Source organism: Melanerpes formicivorus, unplaced genomic scaffold (assembly GCF_026170545.1).
Source record: "Melanerpes formicivorus ecotype bairdi unplaced genomic scaffold, bMelFor1.0.p_v2 SCAF_14, whole genome shotgun sequence".
In the NCBI taxonomy this organism is placed as follows: Eukaryota; Metazoa; Chordata; class Aves; order Piciformes; family Picidae; genus Melanerpes; species Melanerpes formicivorus.
In genome coordinates this window covers 14,494,349-14,516,713 of record NW_027142366.1, presented here as the reverse complement: position 1 = coordinate 14,516,713, position 22,365 = coordinate 14,494,349, and the positions used below count along the sequence as shown (strand labels likewise).

The 22,365-nt window shown below is 44.9% G+C and overlaps 1 protein-coding gene across 2 annotated transcripts in view; it reads right to left on the bottom strand.

The window, feature by feature from the left end:
• The window catches only part of USP7 (ubiquitin specific peptidase 7), a 77,456-nt gene extending 58,092 nt beyond the window's left edge, over positions 1-19,364 (bottom strand). The window contains exon 1 of one of the 2 annotated variants that reach the window (XM_068147151.1): positions 18,711-19,364. In XM_068147151.1, the coding sequence (XP_068003252.1) occupies positions 18,711-18,789 (79 nt within the window). In that variant the 5' untranslated portion in view covers positions 18,790-19,364. The remainder of the gene's footprint in view (positions 1-18,710) is intronic. The other variant, XM_068147150.1, reaches the window with a different exon arrangement.
• Positions 19,365-22,365: the final 3,001 nt, after the last annotated feature.

Here is a 22,365-nt window from a genome sequence, read left to right as displayed (position 1 = left end):
GTTGCTGTACTGAAAACATCAAAATGTTAGCAGACACCAAAATTAGCACTAAACTCTGTTACTTATTTAATACCATCTACATGAAGAACAACACTCTTCAAACAAATAAAACAGACCAAAAACTGCTTTATATAGAAAACATACAGAATCCTGGGGGTTAGCTTCCATTATTTACCAAGGAATTCTTAAAAGAATGCAGAAGGGAATTTTACAATCCTCAATTAAACACTCCACTGACAAGTTTATCACTGTTTTGTTTTGGGGGTTTTTGTCAGCAATTTCAAATCAGGTTTGGGGGGGTAGGGGGGGGAAGAGTGGTGTGTTAAATGAAAACAAAAGAAAATTTAAAAAGTGAGCAAAAAAGCCTTTTCCTCTTTAACTATTCAGTGTTCAGTAGCCAACCAGTTGTTCTGGTGCCCAAAAGGCTGCCACTGACCACGTAGCCCAAGTCCACTTCTTAGTTAAATGAAGTTTTACTCTGTGTTCTAGAGGAAACAGCATACATTAAACAAGCTACAACCATACACACATTTTGAGGCTAGCTTGCTTTTTCAAATCCTAACACAAGTGCAAAGAAACTGCAACTTCCTCCACCCCCCTATTAGGTGAGAAGAGCTGAATTCACATCTCAAAAATCAAGCACTTGGGATTTGTTTTAAATTATTGTTTGCCTCTACTGATGCATGCTGAAGCACCTGTAAAGCAGTGCTCATTTTGAAAACCATCCTTTAGCACACACAGAGCTTTTTGCCCCACTCACATCATAGAGGAGCATCTGCAGCTGCAAGCTTCCAAGTTTTCTGCTTTATGCAAAGCGTGCAAACAACTATTTTAGAAACAGAAAGTTGAGAGGCACGTTCAAGAAATGAGACTTTGCACCTACACGATTTAGATTTCATCTCACAGCACAATCAAGTGGATGAAAGGCAGAAGGTTGCTGCTTTAGACAGTTCATTTTATCTGCTGGGTCTCACTGAATGGCTTAGTTTGGAAGGGACCTCAGAGATATCTACCTCAACCCTCACACCACGAGCAGGGACACCTCTCAACTAGACTCAGTCGCTCAAGGCATCCAACCTTGAACATCCGCAGGGAGGAGGCATCCACAACCTCCCTGGGCAGCCTATTCCAGGCTCTCACCACCCTTGTACTGAATAACTTCTTTCTAAGATCCAATCTAAATCTACTCTCCCTTAGCTTAAAACCATTCCCTTGTCATGTTCTTCAACACCCTCATGAAAAGTCCCTCTTCAACCTTCCTGTAGGATCCCTTCAGCGAGCAGAAGGCAGCTTCTCCTTGCCAGGCTCCTGTATTTCAGTATTCTCATTAATGCCCTGACATGTCACCACCCCAAATAACCAGGCAAATTAGTTTTTTCCTGGAAAAAAAGAGACAAAGCAAGTTCAAAATTCTTCTGCTTTTCCTCTGGAAAGCCAGTCAGCTCACATGTGGCAGCAGTTATAACTAGCAGGTTTTGGAGCAAAACCACATTCTGCAGAGGAAGTTATACTTCACTGCTCACGTTTGCAGCGTATTTACTTTCTTATTTATTACACGTTACCTTTGATTTTTTTGTTTCATGAGCCAATTCTTCAGACAGTGTTTCAACAGCATTCTGGTCAACTGCTCTTAGTGCAGCAAGGCAACAAAACAGAGTTGAAAATGTGTTTTAAAACAGCTGACTACTGCACGTCACCCAGTGAATTACAGCTTTCTTATATCCTCTGCAAAACATCCTAATTCCACAAGTACACTCCCAATCTCAATACCCTATTCTTTCTGGCAGATCTTCCCAACTGCTTCTATTTTTGCTCCCTTGCTAGCACCACTCATCTGAAGCAAATTTTGAGGACTTCCAAAATTAATTACTGCCTTCCTGCTTTGCCTCTGGCTAGAAGCTGGTATAAACATCACCACCGAATTAAGCTGCATCTCAAATTCCTTATTCTGTTGATGATGAATGATTCTTCCTTTGTCTCAGGAAAACCATAAGTCCCTTAAGTTTTCTCTCCACCCTTTATTTTTCTCACTAATAATGTAGCACTTGTGGCCTGTGTCATCATCAGCCACTCCAAACTCACTCACAGTTGGGACAGAAACCCTTACTACTCACACATTCTTTGCTCTAGCTAGTTCATTTACATTTCCTGCTCTAACTTTTATCCTACAAATCCTCTCAATGTTTTGAATACAGCCCTGGAGCACACAAAAGCAGATACTTTTTTTTTGGTCAGTCCTCCCCACTACCAGATCCTCATCTCATTTCCTCTTTTTGCTTGACTACTTTTCCATGATTTTAAAGCTGCAAACAGTTCTCCTTGGAGGAAACAAGTACGGGACAGTGCATGGCAGTGGATCACAGGGGAGGAGAGGAATAAATCCAAATGTAGAGGTAGACCACAAGCTTTGTACTATGTAATTCCTGGCAATCCCTCAACTCCAGATCTTTTTAAGAACAAGGAAAAAGAGAGAGAGCGAGAGAGAGAAAATCAATTAAGAGTCCCAAAGTATGTTTCTCCTCTCAGAAGCTGGGAGGACACAATTTAAGAGAACTTGCTCAAGAAATAGAAGTACACACAAAAAAGCATCTGCAACATGTGTGCATTATTTAAAGGTTTCTAATCTAAAAGTCTCTCTCTCTCCCCCCCCCCCCCTTTTTTTTTTTTTTTTTAAATACCTCAAACTGACAGAATTGAAGCAGAGAGCTTCAATTTAAATGTCATTACAGTCAGGTCTGACCCAAACTTGAAACAAGCTCCAGATGTTACCAGCCAGAGTCAGAGTAAGGCTAGGATTAAGAATCACTAGAAATGGTAATAATTTAACTCCAACTGTTATCCAAGCAGAAATTCTGTTCCCTTTCTGAGGGGGGGAAACTTTCTTTCAGAAACACAGGAAGAGACACGTGATGCCCTCACAATGAAGAGCAAGAAGAGATAAAAAGGACAACAAAACCAAAGACAACATAGACTGGGCCTAAAAAAAGAATGGTTATTTTGCTGCAGGTTATCAGGAATGAGAAGCTGCACTCTGGGACACCGCACTCAGACCAGCAAAAGAAGCCAACCAGCTCTCTGATGCTTGCAGACACCTGAGAAATAACAGAATATTGTAACTGGTGATGTGCTGTGTTTATCAGGATGGTAACACAACACTGGCATACTTTTAACAGCTAAGCACCACAAAAGGAAATTTATCTGTGCAGATGTAACAGGAGAGTCTTTACCTGTTTAAGCTTGTTCACAGTCCCATCAGACATAAGACATTGTGTGATTTTTACCTAGCTAGCAGATATTTACTACCCCCATTACATCCTTTGACCACAAGCATGTTAAAACTAAGAAATAAACATACATGTTTTTATTTGCTTTACTTCATATGACCAAATTCAGTTATTTTCATGCCTCTGTGGGTGTTTTACTATTGATGCCTTTTCAGCACACTTCTTAAGATTAAAGCAACCTCACAAGACCAAAGAAGTAAGAGACAGACAAGGGATAGGTTGAGTAGATGTCTGTCTCACTTTGGCTTGGACAGTTTGGGCAAACAAGACACATCACTAAACATCCAGATTATTATCTGTGGGATGCTAGAGATGTCTGGAATTTTAATAGAGAATTTATCTCAAGCTGTAGGATCTCCCCTTCAAGGCAAGGCTCTAGGACTTAACCCATGCCCAGCCATACAGGAGGAGAGTGGAAGTCCTTTGCTGGGACCCAACTGCATGCACAGGGGAAATACCACACGCATCACTGTGGGTTGCACAATCCAAGACAGAAAAACTGCTCCCTCATTGCACAAACCACTGCAAAATGCCACTCTCTCTTCTCTGAAAATTAAAATACTTGCTTCAAAGTATTGACACAGAATAAATGACTCCAGAATAAAGAGAAACACCTTTCAGTGTTATCTTACAGGCATCTGGTTGTAGCTTTTGTCATCACTCCTGCCACCATACCTCCCTAACAGATGCAGCCAAACTTGGTTTGAAGGTTTTTTTGAGGGAGAAGCATTTTCATTATTTTCTGCAAATGTTCTTTATTAGCAACCAGCTGCACAAATTTCACAAGCAAACAGAAAGGCTATAAACTTAAGAACTTCAATACCAACAGGGCTTATTCTCCATCACTTAATACAATCTGGCATTCTTGCAGTCTGAGCGCACTTCCAACCCCTGCAACCTTGTATCTCAGGCACAGTGACTTTGAACTCACCCTGCAGAGCTGTACAGGGGAACATGAACTTGAACTTTGTGCTCCAGCTACAGGGGAAAACAAAGTTACTCCAAATCCATGGCTAGATACACCTCCCATCCATTTGCACACACAAACTAGAACTCAAGACACTGCCCAAAGCACTGGGGCAGAATTATGGCTTCCCTCTGCAACTGAGGTCAAGAACCTGCATTAAATGACAAACTCCTGGTACGTGAGAGCACTGCCTGTGCTGCATTAAGTGCATGTTACAACTACTGTTCTGAGGAGGGTTTTCCCATTTAGTTTTGTAATGTACAAAAATGAACTATTTTTTAGAGGAATACTTGACCCTAACCCTTGTTTGATTACCATTACTTGAAAAACACATCTGAAAGAACTGTTAGAGCTTTGTGGAAAGGAGAAGGTATTTTTTTTACCACTGCCAATGGACTAGCTACAGCAATTTGTATTTTCTCCTAAACCTTACAACAAAGCAAGTGGTTACAAAAGCTGGGTAGGCCATAAACCAAATTATACAGGTGTGTCCAGGTACTGAACTACCATTAAAACATCATCTTAAAATAGCTTTTGCTGCTGATGAATATCATGGTCCAAATTCCTCTGCAGATCCAGGAGGTAACTACATACATTCAACCACAACACATGATTTGCACTTACAGATCAGAGTGAGTGAATTAACACAAGAGAGCAGCACATTAGGCTGAGGAAAGCTTTCCAGCTCCCAGAAAGAAATCACACCCACCTCAATATAACCAAGTACACAGCTATCTTTTGAATGTAAGCTGGACTTCTGAAGTGAACATACACCACTAGAAATTCTGTGCACTCCATGCCTGCCAGGCAGTTAACATGTCATCTTCTCAATAGCAGCCAGAAAAAAGGACCAGATACCCCTTCAGCCTCTCCTCTGCTCAAGTCCAAATAGCATCTAAGAAAAGGCTGCAACCAAGAACAAGGCACTCTTCTCAGATGCCCACTTCTCCAGGTGCAGTGACCCAATTTCAAAGCTTGTGGTCTCAAGGCACCCCTTCCTCCACCTTTGGTGCATGTCACACAGCAAATACAGGGGCATAAAGCAGGCTTCTGCCAGCCCCTCAACAAATCACCCAGCTGGGAGATTGCTCCCAAGGAAAGAGCGCTGCCAGTAACAGGATGGTGACCTGATTAACTGGCCTGGCACACCACGTGGCTGTAGGGGTGCAATGCATCCCCAGAGGAGAAGCAAGTTACCCAATTAGTAATCCCTCTCCAAATTTCTGAGCATGATGTAGAAACGCAAAGCGCAGCACTACTATTAGGAAGGGGTTTCCAACACTGAGGGTTTAACTAACTTTTCACATTATGTAACTGCCCACATTTAAGGTAGAAACAACCCATAAATTCCTCAACAATTATACTTAACTTTAAAAAAAATATTCTTACTTCAGAAACACAAAGTGTCTCTCTATTTACAAAGATGTATGCTGCCAAATAGCCAATATTGTTACTGTACACCTACCCTTTGATTTCACAAGGCATGCACCTGAGGTGGTTAATGTGCATTTCAAGGTATATTAAAAATAACAGATCAAAAATTAACATTAGCCCAGTTAACCTCTGCCAAGATTTTGCCCCAGCTACATCAACTGGGCTCTGTCTAGCATTAAGCCACTTTTACATTCTTAAGTCTAGCCTGTGACCATGATGTTAACAGTAATAGGTATACTTTAGGTTGGACTTAAAATGACCAAAATGTCACACATCTTCTCCTGTAAAGTTTCCAAGTTAACTCTGAAATTTCTTTTAGCAGATGTGCTAAATACTTGCATGGTCCAACCACATTCCAGAAACCAGCAGCTCCTGTTTAAATTAGGACTACTATACCATATATATATGAAGCTGGAAGTGGGGAGATTCAGGCTGGAGGTGAGGAGGAAGTTCTTCACTATGAGAGTGGTGAAGCCCTGGAATGGGTTGTCCAGGGAGGTGGTTGGGGCCCCGTCCCTGGAGGTGTTTAAGCCCAGGCTGGATGAGGATCTGTCCAGCCTGATCTAGTGTGGGGTGTCCCTGCCCACGGCAGGGGGGTTGGAACTAGATGATCCTTGTGGTCCCTTCCAACCCTGACTGATACTATGATACCAGCCAGAGAGCTTGTCTGATAGCACCGCTACAGCAAGAACCAACTCCAGGTCTGAATGTGACCAGAAAATATTTATCAAGATGCTGAAACTATCAGAAGAAAAGCTAGTTGGGACAGCAGGTTAACCTCCTTACCCCAAATACATTTAGAGTATGATTTCTGGCAGCCAAGATTTTAATGGGCACTTAAATCAGAAAATAGTAACCTACTGAGTATAGATTAAAAAGCTGAAGATCCTTCAGATGCATCTTCAAGCTGGAAAACACAAGAGACTGTGTTTAAGTACAAGGAATGTTCTTATGAGGAAAGAAAAAAGGTAGCAGAAGGGAAGACATTCAGAAGCAGAACTCCAATGAGAACAATTTAATCCCAGGTTGTTTGCATCCAGTTTTCATAATGACCAAACCATGTGTCTTCACTAAGAGCTTTGTAAACTTGGATCTGATTGATACTCAGCCTTGGAAATTTACTACAACCCTGCCCCTAACTCATTTTTTTAAGGGCAGAAAGGCCTAGGTGTCAAAGGGACTTGGGAAAGTTTAATAAAGTTATAGATGTTATTGACGGCATAAGTTTTCCATCCCTTCTGTCTCCTCAGTCAAGCTGACCCACTTGTCTGTGGGGGCACAAGGAAAGCAGATCAGTGAACTGAGCTAGGTTAAAAATACACCCAAAATAAGGAAGTTACTTCAAATTCAGATCTCTTCATTCATCTCATTTGCCATGTGTTCCCACACAGTTTGTCAGTGCAAGGAGGCAAAACAGAGGTGAAGAGGTCAAAAAAAATGCACTGGAAATCATTTTTCTCTGTAGAAGTGTTAGAGTGCACTAGAAACAAAGTCTCCTCCTGGTTCCCAGCAACATGTAAATCATCTGACAAAACAAAGTCTGGTGCCCAGACTAAAACTCAGGACTCTCTCTGCAGCTTGTGCTCAATTTTGGGTTAGACTCCTCTTTCTTGCAGGCACTACTCTCAGCTGGACCACTGCACAGCACAGTCACCTGACACTGTACCAGTCAAAAGACACTCCTTGGATATGGGAGATGTTTGACAGCTCTGACTGCAGAGAGGTCTAGCACACACACCTGCTAACTGCCAAGTGGGCCCCCACTATACCAATCTCAGCAAAAGCTAGATAATGAAAATATTCTTGAAGAAAATGAACCTTGAGAATGTGCTGCATGGAATTCAGGGCTACTAGTATAACTGTACTAGTAAAAGCATGTGTTTACACATTTGGACCCAGAAAGCATTAGGAAGGCTTCCAGAGCTCACGTTCAGACCTTGACTATGCTGTACTGCAAGCAACCAAGTTTTTTCTTCTTGGATTTGACTTCAGTTTTGTTTTTCAAAGGGGTTAAGAGTCTAAATTTTGATTCATCTTCATTATTAGTTTGCAATATGGACTTGTACAAATGCTTCTGGGACACGTATAACTTGTAAGACAACCAATAGCCAACACTGAAGAAAACCACTTGAGAGACAGTCTCTCGCTGCATTAATGTTAGCACCTCTCAGTTCATTATATTGAAGGCTGCTGAAAGGTCTTAAAGAATTAGAATGTTTTCTTAATCCAGAAAGAGAGGTCACTGGCCAATAAAGCTGAAGTGTTTTTATCCCAAGTTTTAAGAGTCTGAAGACAGATGCTGCAGTTCCACACCAATTTCTTCAGTGTCAATGCTAACCTGCCCAGTCCCCAAGGTTCACTCACACCTCTAAATCCTGCTCGGCCTTAGAGCTAGCTCAGCTCTTTTTTCAGCTGCAGGGACTGGAGAGCCCACCAGTTTCACTGCATATGTCAAGCCAGCAAAGCAAAGGAGACAGAACAAAGTCAAAGCTGAAGGGGGCTATTTACAGACAGGCAGCTAACACAGGTGAAACAAGATCCACTTCTGTGCAGTTTTCTAATTATTTCTCCCCTTAATCCGTGCTGTTATCAAGATCAAGAGCAGGTTTCCCCAGCAGAGGTCCACTGGTAAGCAGAGGAGCTGCGCAGCCTCACTCCTCCAAGAGAGAACCCTCAAAAACGCTTTCCAGTAATGATCCCATCCCTCCCACACCAACCCTCTCCTACTTTGGACAACACACTTTAGGGCACAGGTTGAAAGCCAAATCAATAACCAGTCTGGGGGAAAAAAAAAAAAGACAAATTTGCTGAGACCAAGAAAATATCTTAAAATCAACACTGAACTGAAGCAATCTATTTGAAGAAACAAATCATTATTATCAAATCTTGTGGATAAACTTTTAGAGTAAAGTGCTTTAAACAAATTACTAGGAGGCTTTAATTTCTGGCAGGTGGGTTTTTTGTTGTTGATTTTAGTACTGCTTGGTTTTAGTTGCTCAAATGTAAGGACACTTTAAACAGGGGGATGGAGGGAACACAAAACTGATGCTTATGGTTACTACCTTCATGGCTTAATGGAAACATTGCAAAGTGTTTATGCTAGTTTTTACGGGGACCTGGTTTTGGCAAGGAGTTGAAGTCCAAGAAGTATCTGAAACAGTAAGACAGGAACAGAAAAATCACACAGGGAGAATGAGAAAAGGGAAAAGAAAGCAGAAGAAAATTGTGAAACATCACTACTGTAATTGGTACTAGCAAGGAAGGTTTTGCATGTGGTTTGTGACCCACTGCTTAATTCATATAATATGCAGACATGTTTCTCTCTACATTCAAACTTACAATAGTATCAACTCTTCTCCAGAAATTAGGTTCACCCTTAAGTAGTATTAGGCACCTAACACTTAACCAGGTCAAGTCTTCAGAAAAGGTCACTTCCATGCTACTCCCAATGAAGAAGCCTTAGAATGGAATAGAATTAACCAGGTTGGAAGAGACCTTTGAGATCATCAAGTCCAACCTATCACCCAACACTATCTAATCAACTAAACCATGGCACCAAGCACCCTAAGCCAGTCTCTTCCTAAACACCTCCAAGGATGGTGACTCCATCACCTCCCTGGGCAGCCCATTCAAATGGCCAATCACTCTTTCTATGAAGAACTCCTTCCTAACATCCAGCCTAAACCTCCCCTGGCACAGCTCCTAGCTTGATCTAATGAGCAATAAAAGAGGGTTCACACAGCCTCTGCCTAAGCAGATTTCCTTTTAAAAAACAGTACATCTCACAAAGTCTTAGGACTTGAAGCCAGAGAACCCATGCAACAGCATCTCAGCATTCAGTCAGCTCTATAATGTGGAACAGAAGCAAACCAACCATTTATCTAAATGCAGTAGTTAAGGCACATTGTGAAGGCAAATTTGTCTAAAAATTGTTACCTAATTGTGTTTACCAGAAATATTCTGGTGATAGGTAATAGAGAAGTGTTTCACAACTACTGAACAGGAACAGCAAAGAATTGGCTGCATCAGGAGAGCTGCCTGGCTTTACCAGCAGGATGGGAGGAATGGAAGTTCTTCCCCCCCCCCCCCCCCCCCCAATGAAGTGATCTCACATTCTTGAAGAAAAAAACTAAAGATGATGCAGAAACCTCTATGCCTCAGTAACAGGGTTGCCAACTCCACCCTGTCTAAAACAAAATGCATTTCTAGATGCAGAAAGAGGAACACGGGGGGGGGGGGGGGGGGGAACCAAACCAAACAAACAACAAAAACCAGATCATCCACCAAATATTTTTTAATCTCTTCATTCTTTTCTGGTAATCAGATACTATTGTGACCAAAAAATGCAACAGGTTACTGTCCAAAACCTGTGAAGTGATAATTTAGAGCAATTCAGCACACTCCTCTAGTCACATCGGGGCTGGGCCAACCTAGCAGCAGCAGAGCAGTGATGGTCTCTGCCAGAGCTGACAGACAGAATGCATTAAAATACAGATCCCAGCCACAGGAGAGCCAACCATTCTCATCTTATGACCTGCAAATCAGAATCACAGAATGTTAAGGGTTGGAAGTGACCTCTGGAAATCATCTAGTCCACCCTTCCTGCCAAAGCAGGATCACCTAGGACAGGCCTCACAGGAATGCATCCAGGAGGGTTTTGAAAGTCTCCAGAGAAGGAGGCTTCACAGCCTCTCTGGCAGCCTGTTGCAGGGCTCTGTCACCCTCACTGTGGGTGAGAAGTGTCTCCTCATGTTGAGGTAGAACCTGCTGTATTCTAGGTTGTACCCACTGTCCCTTGTCCTCTCACTGGGAACCACCAAAAAGAGACTTGCACCTTCATCCTGACATCCACCCCTCACATATTTATAGGCATTGATCCCCTCTCAACCTTCTCAAGACTAAACAGCCTCAGTTCTCTCAGGCTTTCTTCATAGGAGAGAATGTTCATACCAAAAGTCACAATCCCCCATTGCTGCCACCACCATGTCCAGCACAGTGGGAGGACTGCAGAACACTTGCAAGCTTAAAACACCTACCCAAAAGTTCTCAACCTTTACCAAGAGACAGGAGCTAAACTGCACAGTGAGTGACAAGAGGTGTTGGCACAACTGCCCCAGTGCCTGCACAAGACAGCTTCCTCTTCAGCTGCAGAGCATCCCCAAGCTGCTGCTGGGTCCTTAAGGACTGTGGGCATGGACAGTCACACACAGGATGCTAAAGAGTGTTGACAAGCCACTGCACAGACTAGACTTGAACCTGTAGTTCACCATTTATCCAGGACTTCCATGGCCCAGAAGCAAGTTTTGCACCAAAGGTTTCCTATCTGGTCACAGAATCATGTGTTGATCTTACGCTGGGGAGTCAGTATTTTTAAGACAAAAGAAACTATTTCCCTGTTCTTCAATAATGTCAAGATACATATCAACTAATTTATTAACATTTTTACTACAGATGTAAAGTCTGTGCATTTTCAGTTCACAAATTACCCACTTTATGACCAAGTTTACACCACTAATCCCCAAACTATTTAACGGCAATGGCTTTGGAATTTAAAACCTCCTCCAAGTTTTAAAAGTATGAGGATAAAAAAATGCTTCTTATCAAAACTTCCATCAAAAGTTCTGCTGAAAACTATCAGTGATGTTAAGAAAATGACTCACCAAAACACAGAGGAAAGGAAATCTGTGTTGTGGAAACACAGCCATGTTTTTTAACGCAGCTCAAGAGAAAGTCTTCCAGTTGTTGTATGAAGAGACCATGGCACTGAGAGCCCTAAACCACAATTTTTCTTAGATCTTTACCAGAACTCCCATGCACAGCTGGAGATGCTGTATGTTTTAACATCATCCTTACAGTTGCACCTTGTGCAATCACCAGATGATCAAGCTATGGTGAATGCCATTAATACTCCTACACATCCTTCCCTTCCCTATTTACGCTAGGAAAGAGGAAATTATGGAAAATTACCTTCAGAGTTTTCTCAGATTTCTGCATTTAAAGTAAGCTCCACTGGAGTACATTTAATCCTTTATCATACAAACATAAAGCTCCAAGTCCTGTTTTCCAGCCCTTTTATGATGTTCCATGTCAAAGAGGTGTGATTGTACTAAAAAACCCTCATCGCCTCTCCTAAGCCGAAGAATACTGCAGTACAGCTGAAAAAAAATTCTACTCTGAGCTTTCTTCACACAGGACATTCCAGCTCACTACCAACATAATCTTCCTCTGGCTTGCAATCTGCTTGACTGCAAGCCCAAGTGCTGGTTCAGGATGTCTGAATGACTGCTATCTCCACACAGAGCATACACGCAAGAACAAGTTGACATACTGGCGTCTTCTCTTCCCCGATTAAAATAGGAAGTTCCTGGCACATCATCTGTGAGTGGCATCACTCTGCAGCTCACTTTACAGCTGCAGACAGGGAGAACTCCAGGTTTGCAGACACTGAACGTCCTGTTCTCCCCAAGATGTTTGATGCTACAAAGCATGATGGTTTTGTTTAAATCTTCACTACTAAATGGGTCAGGAATGACTTCTTTTGGTAATGCTCAAAACAGCTGCCAAACAGCAATTAGAACCAAACTGAGCTATCCTATACTGATTAGATCATGGAACTTCACTTTTGTCAAAATTCACCATTTAATTTTAATCTTCACATTGCTAAGAGATTTAGCTTAACAAATATGCACATGCTGTCACACTGAACGATCAAGCTGTGTTATTCTAGATGCATATTAAGTCCAACATAAAAGTCTTCTGGTGCTTTTCTATATTCTGAAAAGAATTCCAAATATTCCTGGGCACTATGGGGTAAGACTGACACTGTCTTCCCCAAACTGCAAATATTCAGCATGGTCTCAGCATTTCCAAAATCCATCCACTAATTTACAGAAGCTTATTAATTTCTAGCTGACGAAATCTCAGCCTTCTAGGGAAGCTACAAGCCAGAATAACACATCATTTCCAAGCTGACCATACTTAATTTTGCTGGCAAGTCATTCAAACTCCATCCAGTGTTTCTAAACTTAGAGAGCTTGTTTTAGCACAGTCAAGTAAGCCAAAATGGAAGGGGGGGAAAAAAATTGTTTAGGAGCAATATTCAAATGTATAAAGTCTAAGCCAGCAACCATATGCAGAGATACATTGTGCTACAGCCCCTGATTAGGTGCTCTTTCACTCTTTCTGCTAGTGTAGCAAATTTAAAACCATGGGAGCAAAATACACATTATCTTAATTGCCCAATAAAAAGAAGTCTCAGAAAACAACACTGCATATTTAATAACTCGATAAACACGATAGCCAGTCTCCAGCCCCTGCTCTACTTGCCAAGGCACTTCATAATAACTGTTAATCCTGTTGCTGGCAAGGTCAAACCAGCACGCAGCAGATTTTATTTATATTAATATACATCTGCATTTGGGGGGGGGGAAGCACACTTGCTATGGATTACTAACGCTCTGTACTGCAATTCCCCCAATATTTCACTCCTTTGCAGTCGGCGTTCTACAGCCACACGGTACAAAGTTAAAGGAACAGATCCGAGACACCTCGAAGCACAAACTAAAGCAAACAATGTCCTATTTTAAATGTACTATCATTTAAGACAAATTGGATGCTTCACAAGCTCTAAAGCAGTTCATTTTCACCCTTACCCCAAATATCAAATGATGTCATGCAAGATTTACTGGCTAAACTGGTTTAACAGCTACAGGCTGGATGCAGTTTAGATTTTCTGGTGATAAATTATTCGGCAGCAATGAAACCGATTTGGTAGGTCTCAAACAAGTATCTCTCTCTGCTTCTTAAAAATTTGGGCAGGTATTACCTTTACACTCACAACTAACTACTTAGTAATGACAGAGAGCTGATTTTACTTCTGAATTGAGTCAGTAGCATAGAACAACTGGAGTGAAGAACTCTAATACACACAGCTTATCCTGAAGAGCACGTTATCTACGCTTCCTTCTGAATTTCACACGTTTTCCACTATTTCCACTTCTCCTTCACAGAAAGTTTACTGTATCAGAGGACCTATTTAGAACCCAGTGCATCGAGAATGCACAAAGAAACTCTAGACTTAGTTAGCACTCTTCACAAGTCACTGATGCCACTTTCTCAGCTGGCATGAGGAAGCTATCTGAGAACAATGCGAGGCACATCTTTTCCCAAGGCCAAGCATAATGTTCCCAGAGGTACCAAATATCACTACCAGAAATAAGAGGCCAGGTCTGGTTCTTCACTTTAGGTATAATCTCATAATTAATTTTGTTTGTTGTCTGCTCTGTCACTGCATTTATCTCCTCTCATTTGAGCATCATGTATTTCATGGAAAAATGTCAAGGCTGCAGAGGGGAAGGGTCAGAGAGAACATATAAACAAGCAGAAACCTGTGGCTGTATGATGAATTTAGACTGCATATTCCACTCTCAAACAGACTCACTTCACCACCACTTGGCTAGAAGCAATACAGAAGACAATAAAGGAGCTCAGGCAAAGAGAGGATATAGACCTTCAGGACAAAGGCATGGAAGCAGGCAAGATAAAGAAGCCAACACATATATGCAAATGACATTAAATTACCAGGAATTAGGAATACCAGTGAGTACACAAAATATGAGAGGGAACTAAGATACATTAAAAAAAATAAAGAAGAAGAAAAAAAGGGGAAAAAAGTTATGTAGTTGAGCCCAGCATCACACACACAGCCGGGGCAGAAATTGACTAAATTCTGTCAGCAGTGAGCAAAGCAGGAATGAAGAGAGCAGCAAGCAACACAAACTTTCAATTGCATGGAAACTGCAGATCTGAATTTTTCACACACACACAAAGAGAAGTCAAAATATTTTTCTTGTTCTTCGTAAATAACAACTTGCTCGATTTCATCTGGAAATCGAATATCAACTTTAAATTGTGCTAACTAGAGGGGGGAGAAAAAGACAGTCAGCATTACCTGAGAGGCCACAGGGGTGACAAGTGTGTGACCTAAACTATCAAGTCATTGTGCGCTCAGAGACGGTGACACTGTCCTAGTAAGCTTGTGCTGGCTACTTTGGAAAAGCAGCATAATGTGGAAACACACCTATGTAACTACAGCAAGAGGCTGAACTTACAAAAAAGCAGATTCAAGCTATAACCAAGGGAAACTTAGTTATTTAGCTGCAAATGAGACTTTCCATGAAAGAATGTTATGAAATATGTAACTGTGGAATTGCACTAAGCCAAGTCCTTTGAAGTTCAGACATTTGTGAAAAGACCTTACAGAGGAACACATACACAGCACCAGGGCTGGGATTCAATTACACTTTATACAGCAACTCACTAGTAACTTAACAGTTGTGATTCTTTGCATGACAAAGCAATTTACTAGCAGTACAGAAAAGCTATTATTTATTTTTCCACTGCATTTATTTAGCATATGAATCAACTCTTCAGAATTTCTACAGGATAACTTACTAATCAGCACCCTGAACTATTAATTTGTCTAAAGTTCACCGGCATACTCCCACTCCATTTCAGCCCAAAGGCAGCCACTATCACACACTCATGCAGCACTGGCTGAGAGGTGCACACAAAATCCACGACTAGAGATGGAATTTAGCCAGATAACTGCCAGCAGCCTCTCCACCTCAAGCAACTCTTCTTGCTCCTTCTCACTCTAAAGCCATATTCATGCAACACTAAACAGGGCTGCAGGATGAACCAGCTAAAAAAACCCCACTAAACTACACCTAAAGCCCCATTTTTTGTTTCTAATTTTGATCCCTTCATAGTCACAGGGAGGGGCACTAGCCCAGCCTTGGCTTGGCCCACCGAAGCAAAACGAGTGGCAGCACAGGCTGTGCTTTTCCAAGTGCACCCTCAGCTAAGGAAACAGCTGCCTTCAGCCAAGGGGAGACAAACTCTTCTGACAGCTCTTACAAGTGTTCCTCTGTCCACATATCAGTACTTCCAGCCCACAGTAAGGATAAAGCTGATTACAAACAGCATCCACAAGTAACAGAAGACCACGCACACAAAGAAGTGATTTGTGACACCACAGCATTCTAGCTAAGTATTGCAAGCAGGTGAGCCTGCAGCACATCTGGTCCTGCTGAACAGGTACCTGCTCCTTATCAAAGCCAGCACTGCTTCTTTCCTTCATGATGCAGAGATTAAGTAATTTTTCTTTCTAAAGAGAATGTCTTCCTTCCTCCTTAAGTCTGGTAGCCCTTTCTAGTGCTACTTTAATTTACACAGTGCCCATAAGGTCATCAAAGAAGATTAAATTAGTCATAAGGAAAGAAAGAAAAACAGGTGCATGAAACCAGGCACTCAAAACACTGTATCTGATTTAATCCTAAAGAGTTTAATTCCACACATTATGTCTGAAATGGTTATTTCACTCACCAAAAATTGTTCATCCAGTATAGCTGTACACATAGCTTCACATAATTCAAAATCAAGATGTGCCATTTTCCACTGTGCATTCTTCACATACCTCCTAAATCTAACCTGATCACTCACTGAAGAATGGCATCTGACACTGCTCCCTGCATGTTAAAATTAAGCTAACTACATGTTACCAGGTATTTTCCTCACTGCTTGAAAGCATGTCTCTCCAGAAAGGACAAACACCCATACATTAAGATGATGAACACTTGTTTTACACCCTAAATGAACGTATACCCATGATGTCAACTTTTAATAAAAGTTAGCAATAACCTGATCTCTACAATCTTGTAAACTCAAACACATCCTTTTAAAAAAGTACTGCAAGAACACCTACAAAGGGCTAAACTTCTGGGTTTGTTTTTGCATAAACAGACAGTTTTGTAACCTCTGTCAAACTAGCAAGTCAGTAACATCACCCGGAACCAGCTGTGTGTGGCCTAATAGATCTCAGATAGATTTCCCAAACAAAGCTGTACTCCCAGTGATGCTACTCTGATAGAAACAGACTCCATCCTCACCCCTCCAATGGAGGTGGCCACCAGTGTGAGATTTCCACAAGCAAAGTGACTTCTACAGGTAATTTTGACTCCTGCATCCTCACTGACAGAGGGGATGCAATCCAGACAAGTTCAGGGCACACATAAAGTGGACAAAACTGTTTAGTGCTTTACAGTGTGGCCAGCATGGTAGAGCATCAAGCCCATAAAAATCAAAATAAAACCATTAAATACAGTCAATATTCTAATGGACTTGAAAAGGGTATTAAGAAAAAGCAGACTGCTAAAGGCTATCAAACAATCTGCTGGAAAATAAAAGCCACACGATGCTAAAATTTGCATGCATACAAACAAGGATGAGGTGTATTTTAAACCACCTCCTTTTATGTGTTTCTCACACAGCACAGAAAAACCAGTTTGGAGATTTTTTCTGAAAAAAAAAAAAAGAAAAGAAAGAAAATTTAAACAGATAAAAAGAGGGGGGGAAAAACCCCAACACACCACCACACAAAACTAAACCCTAAGCCCCCGTTTGCTCCAATAGTAAACAAGTGCTAGCTGGTATTTCATGAAATAGAGACTTCTGTTGAAGAAAGTAAGGCTTTATGTAACGACCTTCCAATCTTGAAATGCAATTTCACAATCACTGTGACAAACTTCCACTATAAACACCTTTGCTCCTCCCAATTTCAACGGCTATTATTTAGCAGAAAGGTACATTTACTAAGTCGATTGTCATGTTTCCCAGCAAGATACCTTGTTGGTGAATATTCGTGTTTAATTAAAATGGTAGTAACTAAACCGACATCTTCACAGCCAAGCATTCTAAACGCTATTTAGGTAGTTGGTGGTTTTGACCTCCAAGTCAAATACCATCGGTACGAGCAGCATACTGTGGCTGCCCTTCCTTAGGGGACAAAATACTGCCGTACATTCGCCCAAAATAATTTTTCATCATTGAATTCTGATGGAAGGTGTTGTTTAAGCGGGGGAGGGTGTGTAAAAATAACAACACTGCGAAAAAAAAAAATCAAGCTAAACGTACCGCTGGAGACCCTACCGGACGGGAGCAGAGAGCAAGGCTGAAAATGTAGTGCCTCCTTTATGAAAGCAACGCAACTGCATGACGGTGCAGGATCCGGGCCGAGGTCTGTGCAGGCGCTACACATGGTCAACACTGCCCGCCGACCCCGCGCTAGGCCTGGTCGCCAGCGGGTTCTGTAAATAACCCTCAAAGAAGGGTTAATTAAAAATGGCGAGCAACGTGGCTGCCTGCATACAATGAGCGGCCGGGTCGAGCCGCCGCGCCGCCCCGCACAGCCACGGGCAGGGCAAGGCTGAAGCCCACCGCCCACCCCGACAGCAGCAGGGAACGCTGCCACCTGGTCGGGCCAGACCCCGATACCCACCGTTCACTGTTCGGCCGCCCCAGGGGCCAGCCAGCCCTCGGGACAGCCGCGTTCCCTCCCCATACGGAAAGCGATACCCCCCCTCCCCCAATTCCGAAATCACAACTACTTTCGGACGAGCCAAGAGCCCCCGCCCCCCCGTCCGGACGCCCCAGCTCGGGGCGCGGTTGCGCGCCCCCGGCCATACCCCTAACCAGCTCCTCACCCGGCGGCAGGCTCCCGGTCCCCGGCAGGCCGAAGGTCTGGGGCTCACGGCCGCAAGCCTGGCCCCAGGGGACCGGGTCTCCTTTTGTAGCAGCGCTTCCCCCGCACCCTCCCTCTCCCGCGATGCAAATTCCTGCAGAGCCCCCCCGGGCCGCCTCCCCCGGCCGCGCACCGCTCCTTACTGCCGCAACTTTCCCCGGCGTTTCCCCGCTCCCACCGAAGCACGGCCAGGCAGAGCTCCCGCGCCCCGGGAGGGGTACCTCGGCTGCCAGGACTGGTGGCGGGCGGGCATGGGACGACAAGCCGCGGCCGTCCCTGCTCGCAGGGCAGAAGAGGCCCAGGCGCATGTTTACCGAGAAGGGAGAACGGGAGCTCCCCGAGAGGGACGCAGAGCCCACAGAACCGCGGGCACCGGCCGCAAACCCGAAGGGTGAAACTCTCCTCAGAGTTGAGGGTGCGGGGGCCTGCAGAGCCCTGGCCTTACCTTCCATCTCCATGTCCTCGGGCTCGCTCAGCTGCTGTTCCCCGGGCTTCTGGTGCTGCTGCTGCTGATGGTGGTTCATGTCGGGCTGGGGCTCGGGCTCGGGCTCGGAAGCGGCGGCCTGGGCCTTTCCCGCTGGGGGCTGCAGGCCTGTGTCGGGAGGGGAAGGGGCGGAGGATCGGCGGGGCCTTGGCAGCGGCCGGGACTGGGCACCCGCCTCGGGGGGCTGCGGCTGGGCTCCGGCGGGCAGGGAGCGGGCAGCCGGCGAAGGCAGCGAGACGCGCACGTATTTGCTCGCTATTCGCCCAATCTCGGCGGCGGCACCCGGTCGGGGGAAAGGGGTGGGGAGGAGAGACCGGCCGGGGGTGGCGGCTTCCCCGGGGGCCGAAGGGGAGGGGACCGGGAGGAGGGGAAGGGGGGGACGGGAGACCAGGAGTCAGGGCCCGGCGGCGGTGCCCGGCGCTTCCCCCTCCCCCGGCGAGGTGTCCCCGGAGCTGCAAAGTCGGGGAGGCGCCGCAGGGCCCCTCCTCTGCCCTCCCGCCCCCCCCAGCGCCCCAGCACAGCCGCTGGCCGACGCCCGGCTCGCTGCTCTCGGTCCGCGGCCGCCCCCGTTGCCTGTGCCCCGGCGCGCTGCTGCCGCTCCGCCGCCGCCAGCGCTCTCTGTCTCAAAATGGCGGCTGCGGTAAACGCCGTGAAATGTCACATCCGCATGAGGGGCAGCCCAGCGAGCCGGGGAGGGGGAGGCAGCGCCGCGGCCGCCCCGGGAACAGCAGCCGCCGCCGCCGCCACAGGAGGCTGGAGGGGCGGGGCCATAGGAGCCGGGCCCGGGCTCCGACGACGCCGCGGCCTCTCCGCAGGCCTCCGCCGCCACCTGCGCCTGGCCTGGGCAAGGGGACCGCTGTGGAGGGTCCCGGCGCGGTCGCTGCTGCTCGCCGGCTGAGGCAGCAGGTCCTTCCCGGCCGTCGCGGCGGAGACCCACTTCTCCCACCGACTCGGCACGGAGGCTCCGGCTCCACCTGGCAGAGCCCGGGACCGCGCCCTACGCTCGCCTTGCCTCCATGGGCCTGCCCGCGCCTCCACGGGGAGCGCCGCATCTCCCCGCCGCTGTAGCGGGGCCTGCCGACGGGCTGCGGGCCGGTCCCAGGCCCTTCAGGCGCCATGGAGATTCAGGGAACCCGCTGGGCTCCATCCGGGCCCCGGGGGCTTCCACGGGCATGTTCGATTCCCTGCGCCCAGGCCCGGGCTCACACCGGGCGTGGGGCTTGGCAGGCCCTTCCCAGCGCTGTGCTACGGCCTTAGAGCAGGGCACGGCCGGGCTGGGGGCACCGCGCTCTGGCTGAGTCAGAGGTGGGCCCTGCTCGGCGTTTGCCCCATCGCCTCGGGGGATGCACTTCTGGCCTTTGTCCCCGGCCTGCTGCACTTGTAAGGCATGGGCTGGCAGGTGAAGGATGTATTTGTATACCGTGTAGAAAGAGGAAGGAGAAATCTGCAAACGACTCTTCCTTATCTGGATGCCACAGTTTTTCATGAGCTTTGTGTGGAGAACACAGTTCCTCCTAGGGAAGAGACCTATCTGTTTTCCTGTGATGGAGGGAGAGGGCAGGGGTGTGGATGAATGCATAACACCTGGCTGGTCCAGTCTAGGGTTAAAGCACGAAGCAAGCAGCTTCACTTAAGGATGAAAGAGTAGTTGGAAAGTTGCAGAAAGGTGCATTAAACAGTCCAATATTCACAGTCCTGGGAATTGGGCAGCAGGATTGTCTCAGAAGGGAAGAGCTCAGGACATGCAAAACTGGGCCTCCTGAAGGGGCTGAAAATGTATCCAGGCAGACAATGCTGGTTTGATGGCAAGTGGATAAGTGAAGTGAAAGTTTATTTATTTTTCTAGTTTATAAAATGAACAAATCAAAACCAATCTGTGGGACAAGTCCAGCCTGTCTGGGCTCCAGCTGGCCTGTTGCCAGCAGCACAGGAGCCTACAGGGGTGGGCAGGAGAGGGGAAAAAAAAATCCAAGTCTGAAGCTCTACCTTCAGTAAAACTCTAGGTTTAGATGGAAAATACGGGAAGTAAAGGATATTAGTGTAAAGATGGGGGGTCTAAAATGGTTCATTTGATAGTTTGCCATCCAAAAAGTGCATTCTGGCTTTCCCTGTTGTTCCTCAATTTTCAAAAGCTTTTTAGAGAAAAAATTATTTATAAACCTGGAAATGGTTTGCTAATACTGACTTAGGCAAAAACATGACAGACCTGCTAAACTTGGATATACAGTGTCTCAGCTAAGGGGAGGGATTAGGACAGAGGTTCGGACAGAGATTGATGCACGTCTTTAGTTTCTTAATGTCCTAAACTTTGAAATCCTCACTGCCGGTCTTTTCCTATAATTACCTCCCAGAACAATTGCCCTTTCCTAATGACTGCCATTCCATCCTCCTCAGTCATACACAGATTTAAATGCATCACTCCATCCTCCCTCCACAAGGGATCCCCAATGCAGGATGAACCAGTATGTCATAACAAGAAGGTGGCTATGGGTTATTAGCTTATCCTTCAGCCATGGGCACTGGGTTTGTGGGCAAGGAACAACTGAGGAAAACAATTTTACTACTGCAAAGAGTGAGTCCCTAAAGTTAACCCTAAGATGATGTTGTGATAGGCTTTAAAAACATTCTTCTATATATAAAAAGTTTGCTGAGCTTTGGTTTGTTTTGATGTAGCTAGTTTTCCAAACTTGTTGCATTTCTCCTGCTGTGTTGGAAGATGAGGAGTTGCATGGAATGCATCTGTACAGATCTTTTGCTGTGGAAAAGGCATGGAAGAGAGAGGTAGGAATTTTCCTGTTGGTAACTGCAGAAAGTCTATCATCAGCTTGTGAAGAGAGCAATCAAGCACTGGCTTGGATATTCCTAATTTAAGTGGACTCTATCTTTTCAGAATCCAGCTATGGTATGGACTGAAGTACCTTGAAGAATGTGGCAATGTGTCATTTATTGTGTGAAAATAGCTATGAGTTAAAATCTTTTGAGGATTGAGACACTTGTATGTAAGAGGGAGTACATTTTAAGTATGTGTATGTAATAAATGCTTTTCTGAAATAATGAAATAGTAGACCTTTTATACCATCAGCCAGTGACTGTAGAACTGTGATTTGTTTCTAGACAGGAAATAGAAATCCTGTTAATTGCCAAGCCAAAGGTGAAGTCCAGATCTCAAGGTATGCCTGCAGTTTATCCGAGCTACATGAATAATACTTTGGCTGAATATTTCTGGCCCATTGCTGCTCCCTTCTGAAACTTGCTGCTGTTCACCTTCTTCCAGTACAGGCACAAAGTCTCTGACCTTAGAAGGAAAGGACAGCCACCTCTAGTATAACCACCTGAACAAACCATTGCTGCTGGCATTTCACCCAGCCTTACTTCAGCACTGATAGCCAATCAATTGTCCAGCTGTTCTATAAATGCCTTCTGTTTTCTTAGTAAGTCTGTTTCTGCACAACACTCCCCATCCTCGACAGCCACATCCCTCTACAAGTGATTCCTGTCTCCTGTAGGTCTGACAGCAAATTCCTTGTGCAGCAGAGCTGGGCAAATCCCTGGAAAGGGTTGCTGATATTTAAAGATCACAAGCAGGAACATGATGAATACAGTCTATGTATCCATT